The 23,308-nt window shown below is 39.8% G+C and overlaps 1 protein-coding gene across 1 annotated transcript in view; it reads right to left on the bottom strand.

Moving 5' to 3' along the window:
• LOC134349029 (tumor necrosis factor receptor superfamily member 19-like) overlaps window positions 1–23,308 on the bottom strand; it is a 97,622-nt gene that overhangs the window by 38,710 nt on the left and 35,604 nt on the right. The window contains 2 exon segments of the mRNA XM_063052875.1: window positions 2,439–2,524; window positions 14,819–14,997. Coding sequence (XP_062908945.1) covers window positions 2,439–2,524; window positions 14,819–14,997 — 265 coding nt within the window.

Here is a 23,308-nt window from a genome sequence, read left to right as displayed (position 1 = left end):
TGAAGATCCTGGGCTAAGGATATATTAACATTCAACGGGAACTCCCCAGCCTGCCCCCACAGCTCCCTTTCTTCCTCAATCCCATATATTCTCGCAGAACAAAACTGACATGTCTGTCCTCAGTTGAACAAATGAAGCCGCAAACAATTCACACAAGTTGTTTTTAAATTCATGAAATCCTGTAGATCGATAGCATGCTTTGTTTAATTATTCAGGTGCAGAACATTTTAAAGCTGGTTATAGCTGGTGTTAAAAAGACAACAGCCTGACAAAGGAGTTTTAATATTGGTAAGGTCCACCATTTAAGATCGGAGAAGAAGTTCACTGGCGATCAATGATGGAAAACAGTGAAAGAATGCCAATGGGTAATTAGTTATCCAAACATAAAACTGTCACCATTACAGTGGAAGGCCCTTGACTCCACTTTGCTGTCCTTTCGGTCTGGACCTTCTCCAGTCAACCCAGACATATCTACACTGCTGCATATTCAAGGGAACTTTGTCTCCTGGGTTTTTGGCTTATGTGTATGTGTAAAAGTAGTCCTCAATGCAGCATCATTTATCAGTCCTGATACCAAGTTGTCATCCTTTGGTTTAAAAAACACAGGAGACAATGATGTGAAATCCCCTGTGACATTATGTTTTTACAGTTCCAGAAACAGTACAACTGCAAATCCACCATTGGTTGTCATTCCTACAAGTTTCTTTAATGCAGGGAAGATATTTAAACGAGAAAAGATGATTAATTTGAAGGCAAAAGCACTATAGCTTGGGGTAATATTCATTTCTCACTGCCTGCCTCTCCCTCTCCTTAAAAGGGTTTGCGTTACATGAGCATGCTTGACTTGGCCACTTGTTCCAGTCTAACCTTTAAGTGGCACTGACTTTCCACTTGCCCTTCCACACTCAGCTGCTTTCAGGAAATCACATTCAAACAGGAATCGAATGACTTTACCATATACTGGTTATCTCAGACCTAAGAAATATCACATGCATATCCAAAGCTGCCATGTAAAACAGCATTTACAGCGTAATCTGTCCCCCTGGGTTCAGATGAACTTGCAGCTTGTTGTGGATCCCTGCCTTCCCCACTTATGGCAAGGAGGGATGAGGAGGGCAGCTCTCATTGACTCTATGCATCCAGGATTCAGTCAATAAATACTACAAACATAAAAAAAAGAGACCTAGCCAGCATAGTGCAGAGTCCCCAACCCAAGACAGTATGGTGCCCTTGACTGGAGGTAAAGCTAGAGATGGAGCTTTGCCTCCGGAGGGCTTTTACAATATTTACAAGTTTCCGTCAAATTATTAAACGCGATTGAAATAATTAATCAATTGCTTTATCAGTTAAAAATTTAAAAAACTTAATTAAAACCACATTAATACAATGAACAGTAAAAATAAATTAAAATGAAGTAAAATAATTAACAGTATTTAGCAACCCCGTTCTCCAGACAAAAAATCTCTATTGAAATAAATGGGATCTGTCTGGCATATGACTGAAAGGGAAACTCATCCAGTATAAGAATGCTGGAGATAGCTGAAATGTTAACTGCACAGTTGTTGCCTGTCCTGATGAGTATCTCCAGCATTTTGTTTTTCTTGTAAATTTCAAACAGCTGCAAGTTTTTGCTTTCGAATTCCCCAGCATAATGTTGGGCAGTATGGCAAGACAGGTTCAGCCTCTGGACTCTGCACGAAGTCCTGTAACAATGGAAGGGAGGGCTTTGCTTTTGGACTTCATAGAGTCCAGCAACTGTGGGGTGACAGATCCAATGGAATATGTAATTTGGTATGTCTAGGACTTAATTATGTGGGGAAAGTCAAACACCAGAGATGCCTTTCAGAACGGTCAGTCATAACATCTGACCCATTAAAATTAGCTCCATTTTTTCAGATTTAAATTTTTTCCATAATTTCTTTCTACAGGAAATTCTATAAGAACTATTACAACCATTAGATTAATTTCAAATTACTTAATATTCTAATAATTAAGGTTTTAGAGGGAAAACTAGGTCCAGCGCAATGGCCCAAAACAAATGCTGGGGCTGATTATAAATCTACAAATTTATATTTGCAAATCTCATTCAAGCTTATAGTTGAAGAACCAAACTGCCTCCTTTAGATATGATGATCTTGTCCTGTAATCTAATCTTAACTTACCTAAGTATTTTAATTTAGGTTTAAATAATAAAACCACTAGGATTCCCCATTAGACTGAAGAGTATTAAAATTTGCCCAAGGGGTGAAGAGGCCCCATTGTTTTCCCTTTCTTTTAAAGAAATGGAGTGGAAGTGTGAGTCTGTACAAAGAAAACTGTACAAGGAACCTCCTAGAAATTCTTCCTCCTGCCTCCTGCCTTCTAAACAGAGGGAGGTGAAAACATCCGTTTACTACTGGGTAACAAACAAATGGAACGAGCTTGTACAGTATACTCACAATGAGGCTCGTAAGGAGGAGGTGGATCCCCACATGGTATGCACTCCATTTCTTGAAAACCACCCAGTTTAGTCTTTCTGTAAAACCTGGAAGGAAAGAGAAACAAGTTTCATCAGATTTACACAATACACATTTTGGGAATGTGGCAACACACTTAATGTTTCTCTTTCTCACACTGAGACACAAACTCAGAACTTCTCTGAAACGCTGTAGTCATAAGAGCCTGAAAAATCTTACCTCATACCCTTATCAGCTATAAAGAAAGGAAGGAGATGGAAGTATGAATGTGAAATGAGCATGATCCTTGGAATAATATTTTCAAAATAACATCTATAGTAATGAAGGAGAAATATACTTACACAAATTAATTAATAATGCATGTCATTAGTTTAGAAGATAAATAGCAATACACGAGAAAGGCAATCTTACCCAGATTAGGGGGTTATTGCCTTCAGAAAGAATAGAAGTGAGATACTCATCTTCATCCCCCATAAATGTGAGTAATAACATAAACCAAGACACTGTACAAAGTTCATCTCCCAAACCAATACCAGGAATGAAATTTAATTGTAGTCCTATTTAACAAAAACACACTACAGGTTTCCCCTGCCATCCGAAGGTAGAGCGTTCCTATGAAACGATTCGTAAGCCGGAACGTCGTAAAGTGAAGAAGCAATTACCATTTATTTATATGGAAAAAATTTGTGAGCGTTCGCAGACCCAAAAAATAACCTACCAAATCATGCCAAATAACACATAAAATCTAAAATAACAGTAACATATAGTAAAATCAGGAATGATATGATAAATACACAGCCTACATAAAGTAGAAATACTTTCCCGCAATCATTGCAGCACAGTCCACCGTAGTGAAAATCTCTTGCAAGCGCTCTCGGCAGAAGCACTCTCTCCAGTAACCTTTAAGCTATGAAGCTGCCAAATCATACCAAATAACACGTAAAAATACACAGCCTATATAAAGTAGAAATAATGCATATACAGTGTAGTATCACTTACCGGAATCGGGAAGACAGCGAGCACACTGATGATGGTGTGTTAGGCTGCGTTGTTGGAGGTTGGGGTGGTGGGACACTGGGGTGTCATCTCATCATCGTCTGTTTCCATCAGGGCAGGCAGATCATCTTCTTCTATGTCTGCCTGCCTCAATGTCGAAGGCCAAGGTTCGTCGTCTGCTCATGTGGAAGGCTTGAAAAACGACAGTATGCTTGACTACTTAGCCTCGCGCATTTTTCTATCATACAGTTCTTTGTAAGCACTAAAACCATCCTGCAAATATGCTCTAAACCTATTTACCCTCTCAAAATTAAACTAGCACTTTTCTGCAATCATTGCAGCGTTGTCAATTGCAGCGAAAATCTCACGCAGTTGCTTCACGTTCAGTTCTTGAATGACTTCACTTTCGGTCCGTTCGCTACTGCATTTGGTTTCGATTGTTATCCTTTCCTCTTCCAATTGCATCAGCTCTTCATTTATCAGTTCTTGGTCATGGGATGCCAAAATCTCTTCAACATCATCTTCGACAACTTCCACAAGCCAAACTCACTTTGTCCTTACTTTGTTCACCACGATCGAAACGCTTAATTATGTCTAGTTTTACACTAAGTGTAACACCCTTACGAGCTCTTTTAGGCTTTTCCAATACCTTAGAACTCATCTTGCTAACAGATGCTCAAAATAAATCGACATAAAGCACAGATGCTCACAGGCATGTGTTTAAGCAATGCCGGCTAGAATGCAGTTCCGGGGAAAGAGCTTGGCTGCTTGGGGCGTGCGCTGCCTTTTCTCGTACTGTGAAAACACCTTCTGTTAGCGAAAACAGGTTAACTAATGTAGGTCTTTCGTAACAGCGAGGTGTCGTAAAGCAAATGTTCGAAAAACAGGGGACACCTGTACTTGCAGAAAAGAAAACTACTTGTAAAATGGCTAACCTGCAGTTTTTGTTCTTTAGAAGCTTAATACTACTAAATAACTCTGCATTTTGAAAAGGATTGAAACTCAAAAACCCTTTGTCAAATCCATCCTACAATTCCTAGTTAATATAGTTAGCCTATACCATAAATTGCTTCCAATCCTATTTAATTGTCATTCCCAAATGATTCTTGGGGTAAAGGCATACTTTTATCATGTTGAAGCTCAAACATATATTTGGATTACAAAGCTTTCTCCAGGGCTTAACCAAGATACTTGAGCAGGACTGCTATTGCTGAAGCCATCAAAGTGATGTGAAAAAAAGCACAATCTTATGTCCTTAGAAGAAGGATAATAAAAACAGACAGAAAAGGGTCCCTTCATTATTTCTGAATAGTCCATGAGCCCTACCTGATTTGCAGTATATATTTACTTTTGTAGCCTATAGTAATTTTTGTTTTGCACGCTACTGCTGCTATAAAACAACAAATTTCGTGACATATGTCAGTGAAAATAAACTGTTTCCTTTCTTCTCTGTAGCTAAATTAGCATATCTTTCAGCATCTTGGAATCATTCAACTGTTAAAACACAAGAGGCCATTGGGCTCTTTATAAGACAATCTTGTCAATCCTGTTTTTTTTATCTCCCTGCATATTATCTTCCTTCATGGCCAGTCTGAATATCTTTCCATGGCCATGATTAACTCCATTTCCAACAGTTTTGTAGGCAGTGAGTTGCAAGCAATCATTCACCTGGGCCTTTAGCTTTTGTCTATCACGTAAGATCACTGTCACTGTATCTGCTAATGGGGACAGCTTCTTGCCATTTGCCCTCTCTAAACCAAGTTGCAATCCTGTACAGTTCTATCAAATCACCTCTCAATGCCCAGTTTGTACACATTTCCCCCAAGCACCTAGAAGCACTAGATCTCTTTACTCTTAAATTTCCTGACCGCTTACAATCTTCGAGACTTTTATCAAACAAGGCTCTTTTCTAATCATTGCATCTTTTCAAACTTTGTGATACTTCGTACAGCAAGCCATGATCCTTCAACATAAATGTCATTTTAAGAATTTTCAATAATTATTGGAAAGTCCTGATTTTAATCGGTGAAAAAGTGGGTGGGAAGTTCAAGGGGGCTATTAGAGGAAGTTTTTTTACTCAAGAGTGTGGTTTTTTTTTACTCATGGAAGGCACTGCCTGAATCAGTGGTGGAGGCAGATACACTAGTGAAATTTAAGAGACTACCAGACAGGTATATGGAGGAATTTAAGGTGGGGGGTTATATAGGAGGCAGGATGTGAGGGTCGGCACAACATTGTGGGACAAAGGGCCTGTACTGTGCTGTACTGTTCTATGTTCTAAAAAGCCAGATCAGCTGGTAAATGCTAATTATGAATATAACAAAAATTAGTTTCAGATTTTGGGAATCCTTAGAGTGTTAACTGAACACTTCATAGAATCATAGAATAGAAAACCTACAGCACAATACAGGATCTTCGGTCCACCAAGCTATGCCAAACATGTCCTTATCTTAGAAATTACCTAGGGTTACCCATAGCCCTGCGCTCCACGTACATGTCCAGGAGTCCCTTAAAAGACCCTATCATATCTGCCTCCACCACTGTCGCCAGCAGCCCATTCCATGCACTCACTGCTCTCTGCATAAAAAACATACCCCTGACATCTCCTCTGTACCTACTTCCAAGCACCTTAAAACTGTGCCCTCTTCTGCTAGCCATTCCAGCCCTGGGAAAAAGCATCTGACTATCCACATGATCAATGCCTCTCATCATCTTATACACCTCTATCAGGTCATCTCTCATCCTCTGTCGCTCCAAGGAAAAAGGCCGAGTTCACTCAACCTATTCTCATAAGGCATTCTCCCCAATCCAGGCAACATCCTTGTAAACCTCCTCTGCACCCTTTCTATGGTTTCCACATCCTTTCTGTGGTGAAGCGACCAGAACTGAGCACAGCATTCCAAGTTGGGTCCGACCAGGGTCCTATAAAGCTGCAACATTACCTCTTGACTCCAAAACTAAATCCCACGATTGATGAAGGCCAATACACCGTACGCTTTCTTAACCACAGAGTCAACCTACGCAGCAGCTTTAAGTGTCGCATGGACTCGGACCCCAAGATCCCTCTGATCCTCCACACTGCCAAGAGTCTTACCATTAATACTATATTCTGCCATCAAATTTGAACTACCGAAATGAACCACCTCACACTTATCTGGGTTGAACTCCATCTGCCACTTCTCAGCCCAGTTTTGCATCCTATCAATGTCCCGCTGTAACCCTGACAGCCCTCCACACTATCCACAACACCTCCAACCTTTGTGTCATCAGCAAATTTACTAATCCATCCCTCCACTTCTTCATCCAGGTTATTTATAGAAATCATGAAGAGCAGGGTCGCAGAACAGATCCCTGAGGCACACTACTGGTGACTGACCTCCATGCAGAATATGACCCATCTACAACCACTCTTTGCCTTCTGTGGTCAGGCCAGTTCTGGATCTACAAAGCAATGTCCCCTTGGATGCCATGCCTCCTTACTTTCACAATAAGCCTTGCATGGGGTACCTTGTCAAATGACTTGCTGAAATCCATATACACTATATCTACTGCTCTACCTTCATCAATGTGTTTAGTCACATCCACAAAAAATTCAATCAGGCTCATAAGGCAAGACCTGCCTTTGACAAAGCCATGCTGGCTATTCTTAATCATATTGTGCCTCTCCAAACGTTCATAAATCCTGCCTCTCAGGCTCTTCTCCATCAACTTACCAACTACTGAAGTAAGACTCACTGGTCTATAATTTCCTGGGCTATCTCTACTCCCTTTCTTGAATAATGGAACAACATCTGCAACCCTCCAATCCTATGGAATCTCTCCCGTCCTCACTGATGATGCAAAGATCATTGCCAGAAGCTCGGCAATCTCCTCCCTCGCCTCCCACAGTAGCCTGGGGTAGATCCCGTCTGATCCCGGTGACTTACACAACTTGATATTTTCCAAAAGCTCCAGCGCATCCTCTTTCTTAATATCTACATGCTCAAGCTTTTCAGTCCATTAAGTCATCCCTATAATCGCCAAGATCCTTTTCCGTAGTGAATACTGAAGCAAAGTACTCATTAAGTACCTCTGCTATCTCCTCCGGTTCCATACACACTTTTCCACTGTCACACTTGATTGGTCCTATTCTCATACGTCTTATCCTCTTGCTCTTCACATACCTATAGAATGCCTTGGGGTTTTCCTTAATCCTGTCTGCCAAGGCCCCTTCTGACTCTCCTAATTTCTTTCTTAAGCTCCTTTCTGCTAGCCTTATAATCTTCTAGATACTGTTATTACCTAGTTTTTTGAACCTTTTGTAAGCTCTTCTGTTCTTCTTGACTAGATTTACAACAGCCTTTGTACACCACAGTTCCCGTACCCTACCATCCTTTCCCTGTCTCATTGGAACATACCTATGCAGAACTCCACGCAAATATCCCCTGAACACTTGCCACATTTCTTCCATATGGTTCCCTGAGAACATCTGTTCCCAATTTGTGCTTCCAAGTTACTGCCTGATAGCTTCATATTTCCCCTTACTCCAATTAAACGCTTTCCTAACTTGTCTGTTCCTATCCCTCTCCAATGTTATGGTAAAGGAGATAGAACTGTGATCACTATCTCCAAAGTGCTTTCCCACTAACAGATCTGACACCTGACCAGGTTCATTTCCCAATACCAGATCAAGTACAGCCTCTCCTCTTGTAGGCTTATCTACATATTGTGTCAAGAATCCTTCCTGAACACACCTAACAAACTCCACCCCATCTAAACCCCTCGCTCTGGGGAGATGCCAATCGATATTTGGGAAATTAAAATCTCCCACCACGACAACCCTGTTATTATTACACCTTTCCAGGATCTGTCTCCCTAGCTGCTCCTCAATGTCCCTGTTACTATTGGGTGGTCTATAAAAAACACCCAGTAGAGTTATTGTCCCCTTCCTGTTCCTAACTTCCATCCACAGAGACTCCGTAGACAATCCCTCCATGTCTTTGTCCTCTTCTGCAGCCGTGGCACTATCTCTGATCAGCAGTGCCACACCCCCACCTCTTTTGCCTCCCTCACTGCCCTTTCTGAAACACCTAAAGCCTGGCACTCGAAGTAACCATTCCTGCCACTGAGTCATTCAAGTCTCTGTAATAGCCACAACATCACAGCTCCAAGTACTGATCCACGCTCTAAGCTCATCCACTTTATTCGTAATACTCCTTGCATTAAACTTCATAATAACAAGAAATGTTTTTTTTACACATCTTGGTTAATCAGTAACTATACAATTAGGACATATCATAAAGAAAGCGTTAGACTGATCATATGTGCCTATCTAAAAAACTTTTCAACTGAGAGTCTGCCTTTGATGTGAAGATCTATGACTCCATCACACACTTCACAATCTATCACAAACTATGCACTAACCCACTCCAGCAAGAGACTGAAAAGGTCATGACAACCGTTAAGTAATAATCCCTCTAGGGAAAGACCCTGCTGAAGTAATGAAACACAGCAGAGAAGAGGAGAGCATGCAAGGATATCTCAGACTCTATAATTGCCAACTTAAAGAATGGAAAATCTAAATGCAGTAACTACAGAGAGGTCTCACTGATGTTCATCACAAATAACAACATCCCTCTTCAATCACCTCCTCCCAGTTGCTGAAGAGTTCCAACCTAGTTTACATTCATCCAACATGAGCTACAATGGGCATGATCTTGACTGTGTGTTAAGTCCAAGAAAAATATACAGTAGAATCAACCACTGTACATGGCTTTTAATGAGTTCCTTAAAAACTTCAACTTTGTCAGCTAGGATTGATCATGGAGAACTTCTGAAATGTGCTGGTTACATGATGCCATGCAAGTTGGAATCCTAACCTGATGGTCCATCACAGACCCAGTACCAACAAGGCTTTGGTATCGCATCAGTCCTTTTCTCAATTTTCCCTTGTTGCAATTTTTCACCTCTGATCCAAGAAGCTCTCCCAGGGTGGGGTAGATTTACAGGACTAATAGAAAACTGAGAACACCCTAATCTCAACCATTAATTTACAAGATGTATAGTTGATATGATTTATATATATGGTTTCGGATTGTATGGCCTCCACAGAGCCCTGATCTCAACATCATCAAGATTGTCTGGGATTACCTGGAGAGACAGAAGGAAGTGAGGCAGCCAAAATCTGCAGAAGAACTGTGGCACATTCTCCAAGATGCTTGGAACAACCTAGCAGTCAATTTTCTCATAAACTGAATGGCCGTGTCCCCAAACAAAATGATGCAGTTTTAAAGGCAAAGCGTGGCCATGCCAAATACTGGATTTGATTTAGTTTTTTACTGTTACTGCTACTTACAGTAATTTTTTTGTTATTTAGAAAATTTTCATGATTTTTGAAAGCATATTCACTTCTTATTGTCATTTATAGTGATTTTTTAATAATGAATTGCACTGTACTGCTGCCGCAAAACAACAAATTTCACAACATATGCCAGTGATATTAAACCTGATTCTGATTCTGAAATCAAGCACTTCCTATCTGAGGCCGAGTCCGGGGATCCCATGCAGGACCCTTCAGCCACCTCAGAAGGAACAGACTGGAATGGAAGAAGCAAGTCACTCCTGATGCTGAGAAGGGCCCAAAAGGACTTTTAAATGATCTGATTTCAAGGACCACTGGTGCACACTCTTCCTTGAATACAATCTCAAAATTAAACTTCTTCCCTCCCCTCTACCTGTACATTCTTCTCATGATTGAGAGGCTTTTAAGCGCAAGCTTAAACAGCTAAATGTTACCTACTTGTTGCGTCTCACTCTTCAGAACATTCGTATGTGCTCCCTGGCACTTGGGATTCTAGTTATAAACACTGAAATCCTTGCTCTGTTAACAGTGCTCCCACTACAGAGATAGTTTACTTTTTTTGCTGGACTCAACTACAATTCCACGGAATAAATCTGACAATGATGGAGACATCACTTGGCTAAATGAACAAATGTGGAACACTTAAGTGTCCAACTTTGTTTACAGTTCTCATTTCCTGGGTTAATTCCTCACCAAAGTAAATTGACAGGGTATTAAATTCAAGCATAATAAAATGGTGGACATTACATTTTACAAACTGACCTTCCACAATAACCTTTAAAAGCATTATTTAGTGTACCAAAGAATGTAAAAACACAGCATCTCCAAACATCAGGCAATCAGTCTCAGAATGAGTAATGAATATAATGACAGGCAATAAAACAGGGGAAACATGCTAATGGCTTGTAAAAATCAGCTCTAAAAGTCACAGTTGTCAGTGTTTGCAAAATGGTCAAAAAGTCACGTACAAAAATAAACAGCATCTGCAGAATCTCTTGTGTTTATGAGCAGCTATTTTGGAATGCCTTTGAATAGCCTAATGTCCAAATTTAACAGCAATGTATTAAAGCTAGTACCTCTTTGAAACAACATGCCACATTCTATATTGTAACATGAAAATTTGACGGCGGCAGGCTGAATCATGGCAAACATGCCATACATGGTGAACTGTATTAATTAACTATTGACTGATAGCAATCAGATCTACCATTATGAAGTATTTCAAGAGGTGCTTATGGCTAGAATTAACTCCTGTCTAACCAAGAACTTGGACTCACTGCAATTTGCTTACTGCCACAACATACCTACAGCAGAGGCAATCTCACTGGCTTTCTACTTTGGAGCACCTAGCAAACAGCAAAATGTACAGCATGGTGCTGTTTTTTTGTGTACAGTTCAGTGTTGAGTACCATTGCTCTCTCAGTATTAAACACTAAGCTTCTAAACATGGACATTTTTAACTTCCTCATCGGGAGATCACAGTCTGTGCAGACTGGTGACAACAAATCCTCCAGCAGTCCTTATTGAGGGGCAACAGTGGAAAGTGTGAGCAGCTTTAAGTTCCTGGTGTCCACATTTTGGAGAATCTATCTTGGGCCCAACACATTGATGCAATCACAAAGAAGGCACACCAGTGGCTAAGTTTGACTAAGTTTGCTATGTCACCTAATATTCTTGCGAATTTCTACAGATGAAGAACGGAGAGCATTCTGACTAGTTTCACCTCAGTGTGGTATGAAGACTCCAGTGCACAGGATCGAAAGAGGATTGCAGAAGGTTGTAGACTAGCCACCTCCATTATTGGCTCAACCCTTCCCACCACCAATGACAACTTCAAGCAATGATGCCTAAAGAAGGCAGCATCCATCACCATAGACCCCCACCATCCACAACATGCACTCTTCTCTCTCATTATTATCATCAAGGAGTACAGGAGCCTAAAGACCAATGCTTAACCTTTTAGGAGCAGTTTCTTCTCTACCATCAGATTTCTGAACGGCCCATGAGCACGACCATTATAACACATCTTTTTCTCCATTTACTTATTTTGTAACCTACAGTCATTTTGTATCTTTGCACTTAACTACTGCCACAAAACAACAGAATTCATGTCATGTAGGACAGTGATAATAGTCATTGTCATACTTTATTGATCCTGAGGGAAATTGGCTTTCCTTACAGTTGCACCATAAATAATTAAATAGTAATAAAACCATAAATAATTAAATAGTAATATGTAAATTATGCTGGGAAATAAGTCCAGGACCAGCCTATTGGCTCAGGGTGTCTGACTCTCCAAGGGAGGAGTTGTAAAGTTTGATGGCCACGGGCAGGAATGACTTCCTATGACGCTCTGTGTTGCATCTCGGTGGAATGAGTCTCTGGCTGAATGTACTCCTGTGCCCAACCAGTACATTATGTAGTGGATGGGAGACATTTGTTTCTGTTGTTTCTGATTATGACTTTAATTCACTATGGGTAACACAAATTTAGAAGACATCAATGAATTCGGGATGACACAGATCCTAGCGACATTAATCCACTGGGACAGTAAAACTTATTGGAGAATTGTACCTGACTATGGCCCCCATTTCCATCCCATTCCTAGCACATCTTTATGTCTTCCCTGGTTCTTTGTTGTTGAGCTTGATTGGAAGCTCAACATCAACAAAGATGCTTGACACAGATATGAATGGAAGGTATGGTGGGAGGTAGAGGGAATGAATGAAAGCTTTTCTTAGAAATAACTGATATGCAGACAATAAAATTTCAATGTTCCTAATTCATAAGAACTAAGATGACTCAAGCATATACCAAAAAGCTCCCATGAGGATGCACATGAGGTACATAGAACAAGTTACACCTTCACACAAGAGAGCAGTTAGCTCGATGCTATAAGGGCGCAGGGTGTTGGATATCAAAGTTCAAACTTGGCATTCTTTGTAAGGGTTTGTATGCCCTCCCGGTGGATTATGTGGGTTTTCTCTGGGTGCTCTGGTTTCCTCCCACAGTCCAAAAACATACCGGTTAGTGGGTTCACAAGCAAGAGAAAATCTGCAGATACTGGAAATCCAAGCAACACACACAAAATGCTGGAGGAACTCAGCAGCCAGGCAACATCTATAGAAAAAAGTACAGGTGACGTTTCGGGCCAAAACCCTTTGGCAGGTTAGTACGTTAATTGGTCATAGTAAATTGTTCCCATGATTAGGTTAGGATTAAAATTGGGGGCTGCTCGACATTCGCCACTGCCAAGATGAGACCCAGTGCAAACATAAGAAACACCACCTCATATTCTATCTGTTTTATCTATAACACAATGGTATGAAAATTGAATTTTCCAGTTTCAGGCAACCTGCTCCTCCAAAGACTCGGCTGTCTCCCCTGGCCTAATCCATCTCCAATCATCTTATTTTGTCTTCTCTCCCATATCCCCCTGCCACCCCACCAACTAGACTCCCATTTTCCTCCCTCTTCCCATCCTCATTCCACCCGCTTACTATACTCACTGCATTTCCCTCTCCCCCATCGGCCTACCTCTCCTCTAATGGCTCCCTTGATCATCTTTTGTATTCGTCAGATTACAGCACTGGCACCCTGTTTGTCGCCCAACATCTGTCTCCACCTCCACTTGGTCCATCTGCCTGCCTATCATTGCCTTTTTCCATCTATCATCCACCTTCCACGTTTCCCCAACTTCACCCCTCCTTTCCCTACCTGGCTCCATCCGTCCATTTTCCTTCACCCACCTTCAGTCCACCAGTCATCTCACCAATCCCATCCTCTCTTTAGATTGGCTCTCTTCCCGCTCCACCCTCAGTCCTGCTTCGGGGTCCTAGTAAAAAATGTCAATAATTCCTTTCCCTCCCTGAACCCAGCACCCCCCCCCCCCCCCAGAAGCTGAGTTCCTCCATCAGGCTGTTTGTTGCTCCAAATTCCAGCATTGCGGTCTCTTGGGTTACCATCCAAATGGAAGTACGGGGAGTAACTACATCAAGGCTGGAGAGCTGATGGAACTGAAAATGGTGGGAAAGGAGAAGAGGAGGTTTTCAGAAGGCATGAATTTTAAGAAGAGTTGGTGGGAAATTTTTTGGGTGAGAGGAAGGGGAATAGAAAAGATTAAGAGACCGAATGAAAATAACATAGGAGGTGTAGCGTCATCCCCAGTGTTTTCTTTTGCACATTTCAATTCTGTCCACGTTATATCAACTTTACAGTTTTACTGATGTATTTTTTTTTATAGGTATCCTTTAGTCTCATGAGACCATGGATTTGCGCCTTGGAAAGTTTCCAGGGCACAGGCCTGGGCAAGGTTGTATGGAAGACCAACAGTTGCCCATGCTGCAAGTCTCCCCTCTCCATGACACCGATGTTGTCCAAGGGAAGGGCATTAGGACCCATACAGCTTGGCACCGGTGTTGTCGCAGAGCAATGTGTGGTTAACATTGGCCATGCGCCAACACTTATTGATGCATAGTGCTGTGCTAAATTATAAAGAGTTCCCACTGTCAACAGTATACTGGTAGGGAAATGTTTACAAGTCCTGAAAAATTCAGATTAATGCCAGGCACATATAGGGTTGGAATGGAATTACTGACATACAACTAAAGAAGCAACCGTGGACCAAGCTGAAGATATATGAAGAGTACAGGATAAAGAAGAAAGTGAAATAAATGGTTACTCAAAGTAAGTATAGTGGACTTCACATGGCGTCTCAGTAAATTTCCCCACTTTAACCAATATTGAATTATGGTACACCGTCTCTTTTGTAGCAACAAAAATAGCTATTAAAACAGAAAGTAAGGTGTCTCTTGGATTACATTAAGATGAATAGGGCTTGTTATGGAAGATTCTGGTGCTTTATTTTACAAAATCAGACAGATATTTGAGCAGAATATGCAGCCAAACGTTCTGTGGGAATAGATGTGGGATTTTTCCAACACTTTGTGCCTTCAAAGAGATAAAATTGAGTGATCCCAGATACTTAAAAGGTAAACAGATCACATCTGATGCTCCTTGAACCTACCCTGTCAAGCACTCTCCACATACTGCATTACTGGTGGCTGTGCAGTTGGCCTTCTGAATGCGATTAACGAAAGCACAGTCCAAGCATGGCTTACACTTCTGAAAACCCCAGTCTTCCTTGAACCTGCTTGGCCTGCAGGTCACGCACTGTCCATCATCCCCATATCCAAACCCGCATTCCTGAAAGGATTAATAAGAAAAGCCTGCTGTTAGAGGTAAGAGAAAAGGAGTGACAGTAAGGTAAAATTACTAGGACAAGAGGCATGTGTAATGAACACTGCAGACAGGCCTCAACTGAGACAATGGCAACCTTTCACTGCATTCAAATGCCCCTTTCAGCGTTAATAATCTCGCTTACTGCTTTAATCAACACTTAATCATTCAGTTATTTCACAATGCACAGAAAATTTGAATGACAATAAGGACTGAGGTCCCCAACAGCTACATTATTAATGGCTATGGTGCAGTTATTTTTTTTAATTAACTTAGTCACATGAAATGGAATAAATGACATGTTTCTGCATTCATTCATTGTGTTGTTTTAAAATCTGAATAGTGTAAAGAGGTTAATTTGGTTCCAAAGAAATGATTATAGCTGTCCCTTTTAAGGACTTTATCATTTGAGGCTAAAATTTTTACTTATGGAACTTGAGCTATTTTTGTTTGCGTTTGTGGTGCGAATTAAATCCACAAATTAGGAATGAACAGTATAATGAGCCTTTAGTATAATATAAAAATGCCCTCCCCTTACTCAATTTATTCAAGTATTATTAATTATTCGGGTATTTTTTGGCAGACAATAAATGACAACCAAAACTTGAAATTTTTATGATGGAAAAGTAGAGGAGGTAAGGGTTAGATTGACCGTAAGAGTAGTTTTAAAGATAAACACAATTTTGTGGAACGAAGGGTTTCTACTGTGCTGTAGTGTTTTATGTTCTGTGTTAACTATCTAACCCCTTGTTTCCAATTGGCAGTTGAATTCAGGAGCCCAGCTGCCAGAGGAGTAATTGAAACAAACCAAAACTGGGCATGTTCGAAGCACTCTCAGCAGGTCAGACAGCAACTGTGGAAAGAGAAACAGAGCTAATATTTCCAAAGAACCTTGTTGGAAATGGGAAAGAGAGAAGACAAGTTAAGTTTCAATTGCAGTGAGGGGAGATGAAGCAACTTCTTTTTTCTTTTTTCCAGTTCTACTGAAGAGTCGTCAACATGAAACATCAACTCTGGTTAAGTATAGAACATTGCAGCATGGTGGTGAGCTGCAATCATTGCAGGAGTTTCTTTATTGGTGAGGCTGCACGAGGTTTAAAAAGAACTTGGGGCCTCTCTGAACTTTTTAGCAATATGCAATCACCGTGATAAATTCATTCGTGGGGCCGTGAGAGGTGAGACTGCGCGAGGTTTAAAAAGAGCTCAAGGCCTTTCTGGAGTATTTTGGCGGGATGCAATCATTGTGCAAGGTCACTTGTTGGCGAGGTTGCACAAGGTTTAAAAAGAGCTCAGCCTCTTTGGAGGAATGTAATCATCACAATCTTTTAGGCAATCGGCAGGGGCCAAAAAAAAGATAGTGAGTTGTAAAAGGAGCGGCCATTGTTGGAGTGCGACAGTGTTAGAGAAGTCAGGCTTTGACACAACAGGGCTAGTGTTAGAGCGGACTGACTGTGATTTAACTGTCTTGGATGAGAACAGGCGGAGACTAGGACTTAAGCTTTAGAAGTTAGAGGTATAACAAGTGTAAGCAGGATGATAGTTCAGGCAGTGGAACGGCCCTCCACTGATGGGAAAGATGTGAGATTTCAGGGTACCTAACATTCTCCCTGATGACTACATCTGTATGGTCCACCCAAATTCAACTCCTGATTGAAAAGATCAAGGAACTTGAGCTGGGACTGGATTTAACCAGGACTATCTGCGAGGATGAAAAACTCATAGATGAGACTTTTTACTGAGGTGGTCACACCCAGAATGCAGGCTTCAGACAGTAGGTGGTTGATCACTAGGAGAAGAAAGGGGAATAAGCAGTTAGTACAGGACTCCCCAGTGGCAATTTCCCCCAGCAACAAGAACACTCCTTTGGAAACTGCTGGAGGGGATGACATATCAGACCACAACAGCAGCATGCAGGCCAGTGACACTGGCTGGCTCTGAGGATCAGCAGTGAAGGGTGAAATCAGGTAGAGTGATAGTGATAGAAGACTCAATAGTTCAGGGGCCAGACAGCCAGAATGGTGTGTTGCTTCCCAGGTGCTAGGATCCAGAATATTTCAGAGTGGCAGCAGAAGATTCTCAAGAGGGCAGATGAACAGCCAGAGGTTGTGGTGCACCTTGGCACCAATGATGTAAGTAGAAAGAGGGAGGAGGGGTCCTGCACAGAGAGTATAGGAAGAGGCTGAAGAACAGGACCATCAAGGTAGTAATCTTTGGATTACTCCTAGTACTATACGCTAGTTAGGGCTCAAATAGGATGATAGTACAGATGAATGTGTGGCTGAGGAAGTGATGCAGGAGGCAAGGTTTCAGATTTCCGGATCATTAGGATCTCTTCTGGGGAATGTATGACCTGCAGAAAAAGGGCAGGTTATATCTGAACCCAAGGGGGAACTAATATCACTGTGGGTGGGTTTGCTAGAGCTCTGGGTAGAGTTTAAACTAATTTGGCAAAAAGATGGGATCAGGAGTGATAGGGCTGAGGATGGGACAATTGGTATACAACTCGATGCAGTGTGTAATGAGACTGTGAGGATAGACAAGCAAATGATAGGACAAAATTGTAGTGGGATGACTTGAAGTGTAACATGGGGGCAAAATCAAAAAGGGTGATGAATACAGGATTGAAGGTGTTATATTTGAATGCACACAATAAGGTGGATCTTGTAACGCAGTTAGAGATTGGCATAGATGACGTTGTGGGTATCACTGAGTTATGGCCAAAAGAAGATCATAATTGGGAGTTTAACATACAAGGATACACATTGTATCGAGAGGACAGGCATGTAGGCAGATGGGTGGGGTGGCTCTGCTGGTAAAAAAAATGAAATGAAATCCTTAGAAAGAGGTGATGTAGGATCAGTAGATGTAGGATCCTTTTGGGCAGAGACAAGAAACTGCAAGGTTAAAAGGACTCTGATGAGAGTTATATATAGACTTCCGGTAGCGCTCATGGAGTGAAGTCGCGTTCTTGACTCGCTCCATTACCTCTGAGTTTTTTCTCTCTATGGTCAGCTATACTTTAATTAACTATTAAGGCATCAATTTTTACAATACTTTGAATTAAACTGAATTCTCTGACAATTGGATGATACTGAGATCGGCTATGTCTAAGAACGGGAAAGACGGCAAGGATGGTAAACCTCCGGTTAAACCGAAAGCTACGGATCTCCCTCCGACTGAATCACCGGTGACTTTGAAAGCGATATCGGAGTTAATTCAGAGGGAAATTTCAACCTCTGTTAGGGAGATGATTCGTACAGAAATTATGGGCTTTGTTAAAGACCTGATTCATACGGAAATCTCAACTAAGTTCCAGAAAATTGCCGATTTAATTGATAAGATGCAAACATGTATTGCGGAACATCAGTCGGCTATATCTGATCTTCAAAAATCCGCGCAACAAAGTGAGCTTAAGATGGGGAAAGTCGAAGAAACAATTAATGTAATGAAGAAGAAACTTGACTTTTTGACTTTTAAAAACTCTGACTTGGAATCTAGAATGCGACGGCAGAATTTACGAATGATTGGCGTCAGGGAAGCCGTGGAAGCTAACAACCCTATGAAATATTTCTCCCAACTTTTAAAAGATGCATTCCCTACTGTATTTCCTGACCAACCACCGCTACTGGATCGTGTTCACAGAATCCCATCATACTCGTCTAGGTCAGATAGACCTAGGCATGTTATCTTACGTTTTCATTACTTTCAAGACAAGGAGAGACTGTTTCGATTCGCTCGATCTAAAGGTTTCATTGATTTTTCGGATCTTAAGTTCCGATTCGTGGAAGATTTCAGTAAACCAATCTGGGACCAACGGGTCCGTTACAGATCCGTGATGTCGGAATTCTATAAGATGGATTTAAGACCAGCGCTGCTGTACCCTGCACGTCTAAGGATTCGCATGTTAGATGGAGCCCTTCGTTTTTTTGATTCTCCATCGGATGCCCAGAGTTATCTGGATCAACTTTCATCTTCAACATCTTAATTGCCTTTTTTTAATTTTCTCCGTTGATCGGAGACTGTGAATTGGTTGGTCTTAACTTTTCTGTGCCCTATTTGGGCAGAAAAGTTTACTTTCGATTTCTTAATATGGCTGCTAAACTTTCTTTTTAACTGCGTCATTTCTTTCTTTTCCCAGGGGATTCTGGGTGGTTACTTCCCTTTTGTCATCTTACGTATTTCCTGTGCGGCCTTAAATTTTGTAGTTTTTTTTAAATTTTATTCTGTTTTGCTTTTTATAATCATTTTATGTTAATAATCCTATTTTTTTTGTTGCTGTGTCTATTCATGAGTTTGAGGTTTATTGTGGTTTTTTTTTAATATATACTTTCCGGCTTTTGTTCTGTTCTGTGTGTATTTTAATTGAGCTAACTTTTTTTTACTTATTTTTTTACTGTTTTACAATTAGCTGATCCTTTTCATATTTATACCTTTTTTTTAGGGAGCGTATGCCGGAAGTCATGGGGGTAGTTTTAGCGCTTGCTTCTTTCTGGCGGGTCTGCTTTAGATTTCGCCTTGGGGTCTTGGGGTGGGGGGTGGTGGGAGGGGCTTCACGTTTTAGTTTGTTTCTCTTTGGGCTATATACATTATTGAAGTATTGGTTGCGTCCTTTTCCCCGGTATCTTTTGTATGTTCTGTTTCCTCTCCGGGTTTGTGGGTCGCGCCTATTGTCAATCCTCCTTGTTATGGGTTGACTTTAGGATTTATGGAGTCTATTATTAATTTTGTCTCCTGGAATACTAATGGTCTTAATCATCCTATTAAAAGGAAAAAAGTTTTTAAAGTGTTCCGGAGACTTAAAGCACAAATTTTATTTTTACAAGAGACCCATGTACGGAGGGGGGACAGACTACGTTTTTTCAAATTCTGGAAGGGACAACAATTTCATTCGAACTCCAATGCTAAGATTCGAGGCGTCTCTATTTTTATAGACTCCTCAGTTACTTTTATACAACAGGATATTATCTCTGATCCGAATGGTAGATTTTTATTGGTTAGTGGTTTACTATTTAATAAAAAAGTAGTTTTGGTTAATGTTTATGCTCCTAATATGGATTGTCCGGAATTTTATAAATCATTGTTTGATCAGTTTCCGAATTTGAACGAGTTTTCATTGATTTGGGGCGGAGATCTTAATACCTGTTTATCTCCAGCTTTGGACCGTTCGGCTCCTTTACGGACTTTACCTAATAAATCTGCAAATTTGATTAATTTTTTCCTTTCTGATTCTGGGTCGACGGACATTTGGCGTTTTCTGCATCCTCAGGAAAAAGATTTTTCCTTCTTTTCACATGTTCATCATTCCTATTCAAGAATTGATTATTTTTTCATTGATTCTCGTCTCATTCCTTCAGTGATTAAATGTGATTATGATTCTATAACCATTTCGGATCATGCTCCACTTAAGCTTTCTATTAAAATTATGGCCAATATACCAAACAATAGACAATGGCGTTTTAATTCGCTGTTGCTTCAGGACTCGGACTTTGTTAATTTTATGAATGAACAGATTGAGCTTTTTTTTATAATTAACCATACAGAAGATATTTCGGTTAACACTCTTTGGGACACTTTTAAAGCCTATATTCGGGGTCAGATTATTTCGTATTCCGTTGCTTTGAGGAAGAAACAGAAGCAGGAGGAGATGGCAATTGTGGACAAGATTAAAGAAATTGATAAGAAATATGTTATGGCTCCTTCTGAGGAGCTATACAAACAAAGAACTGAACTTCAAATGGAACACAGTTTACTACTCTCGTCCTCGATTGTAAACCAATTAAAGAAAACAAGAAGTGATTTTTATGTTCACAGTGATAAAATTGGCAAGCTGCTGGCTAATCAATTGAAATCTAATTATGTTAAATCTCAAATCAATCAGATTTATAATCAAAATGATCGATTGATATTGGATCATGTGGGGATTAATCATACCTTTTGTGATTTTTATTCTTCTTTATATCAATCAGAGTCTCCTCGAGATTCTAAATATATGAATGATTTTCTAGATAAGTTAGACTTTCCTCAGATTTCACAGGATATGTCGTCTTTATTAGATACTTCCATTACAATGGATGAGATTAAGAATGTTATTTTTTCTATGAATCTGGGGAAAGCTCCTGGCCCTGATGGGTTTACCGTTGAATTTTATAAATGTTTTGCTTCTTTATTGATTCCCTGGCTCTATAAGGTTTTTGAGGCTTCTTTGAAACTTGGTAAACTTCCGGAATCTTTTAATAGAGCATCAATTTCTTTAATACTAAAGAAGGATAAAGACCCTGCTCAATGTGCATCTTATAGACCAATATCTTTATTAAATGTTGATTCTAAAGTCTTTTCTAAGTTATTAGCAAATAGACTAGAAAAAGTACTTCCTTCTATTATTTCGGAAGACCAAACGGGTTTTATTAAAGGTCGTTACTCTTTTTATAATATTCGTACATTGTTAAATATCGTTTATACTCCCTCACAAAATGTTCCTGAGTGTGTTATTTCTTTAGATGCCGAGAAAGCTTTTGATAGAGTAGAATGGCCTTATTTATTTAAGGTGCTTGAAATGTTTAATTTTAGCCTGAAATTTATATCCTGGATTAAACTGTTATATCACTCCCCTGTAGCCTCGGTTCGTACTAACTCATTAAACTCACCTTTTTTTCCTCTCTTTCGTGGTACTCGACAAGGCTGTCCTCTTAGTCCCCTATTATTTGATATTGCATTAGAACCTCTTGCAATTGCTATTCGAGAATCTTCAAATATTACTGGGATAACTCGGGGATTAAAGTCCCATAAATTATCACTCTATGCTGATGATTTACTTTTATATATTTCTAATCCTGAGAGATCCATTCCTGCTGTTTTAGAGTTATTAGCACAATTTGGTCTTTTCTCAGGTTATAAATTAAATCTTAGTAAGAGTGAACTTTTTCCGATTAATAAACATCTTCCCTTATATTATAAATTTCCATTTAAATTGATTAATAATTACTTTTCATATCTTGGGATTAAAATTACTTGTAAACATAAAGATTTATTTAAGACTAACTTTTTACCATTAATAGACCATATTACTCAACTTTCATCTAAATGGTTTCCCTTATATTTAACTTTGATTGGTCGTATTAATGCAGTTAAGATGTTTTTTTTGCCAAAATTTTTATATGTGTTTCAGGCATTACCAATTTTCGTTCCTAAATCTTTTTTTGATAAAGTTGACTCTAAAATTTCTTCATTTATTTGGCAGAATAAGAATCCGAGACTGGGTAAAATACATTTACAGAAAGCTAAGAGAGATGGAGGTTTAGCATTACCTAACTTTAGATTTTATTATTGGGCTATTAATATTCGACATATGAAATTTTGGTTACTTGACCGGGACATACTATCTATTCCTAAATGGGTAGCATTGGAATTACAATCTGTTCAGGGTTATACACTTGGTTCTATTTTAGGTTCCTCTCTTCCTTTTGATTCGAAACGCCTTAAGCAGGTCTCTAACCCGATAGTTAAATATGCTTTGCGCATTTGGTTTCAATTCAGAAAATTTTTTTATCTTAATCAATTCGGGTTAGCGATTCCTATTTTAGGTAACATATTTTTTCCTCCCTCTTTTACGGATCGCGCTTTTCAAACTTGGAAGACTAAGGGTATTTTACGGTTTTTGGATTTATTTTTAGATGGTTCCCTTATGTCTTTTGAACAATTATCTAATAAATATAACTTATCAAGAATACATTTTTTTAGATATTTACAAGTTAGAAATTTCCTAAGTACTATACTTTCTTCCTTTCCAATGCTTCCTCCTATATATATTTTAGATTCGATAATTAACCTTAATCCATGTCAGAAAGGTGCATCGGCTATGATTTATAATATTATTATGAAACTTAGGAAAGCTTCATTTGATAAGATTAGGGTAGATTGGGAACAGGAATTGGGGCTTACCATTTCTGTGGATGATAGGGGGCAGATTTTACAATTAGTTAATACTTCCTCTATTTGTGCTAAACATTCCCTAATTCAATTTAAAGTGGTTCATAGAGCACATATGTCCAAAGATAAGTTAGCGCGTTTTTACTCGCATATTAATCCTTTCTGTGATAGATGTTCGGGGCAGATAGCCTCTTTAACTCATATGTTTTGGTCTTGCCCTACTTTGGAAACTTTTTGGAGAGATATTTTCAATATTATTTCTAAGGTATTAAATATAGATATCTCTCCTCACCCTATTACTGCTATCTTTGGACTACCTAAAAGTTCTAGTAATCTTTCCCCTTCAGCCCGT

Source organism: Mobula hypostoma, chromosome 7 (genome assembly GCF_963921235.1).
Source record: "Mobula hypostoma chromosome 7, sMobHyp1.1, whole genome shotgun sequence".
NCBI classification, from domain to species: Eukaryota; Metazoa; Chordata; class Chondrichthyes; order Myliobatiformes; family Myliobatidae; genus Mobula; species Mobula hypostoma.
Note: the sequence above shows the minus strand (reverse complement) of the source record. Positions and strands in the feature narration are given on the sequence as shown.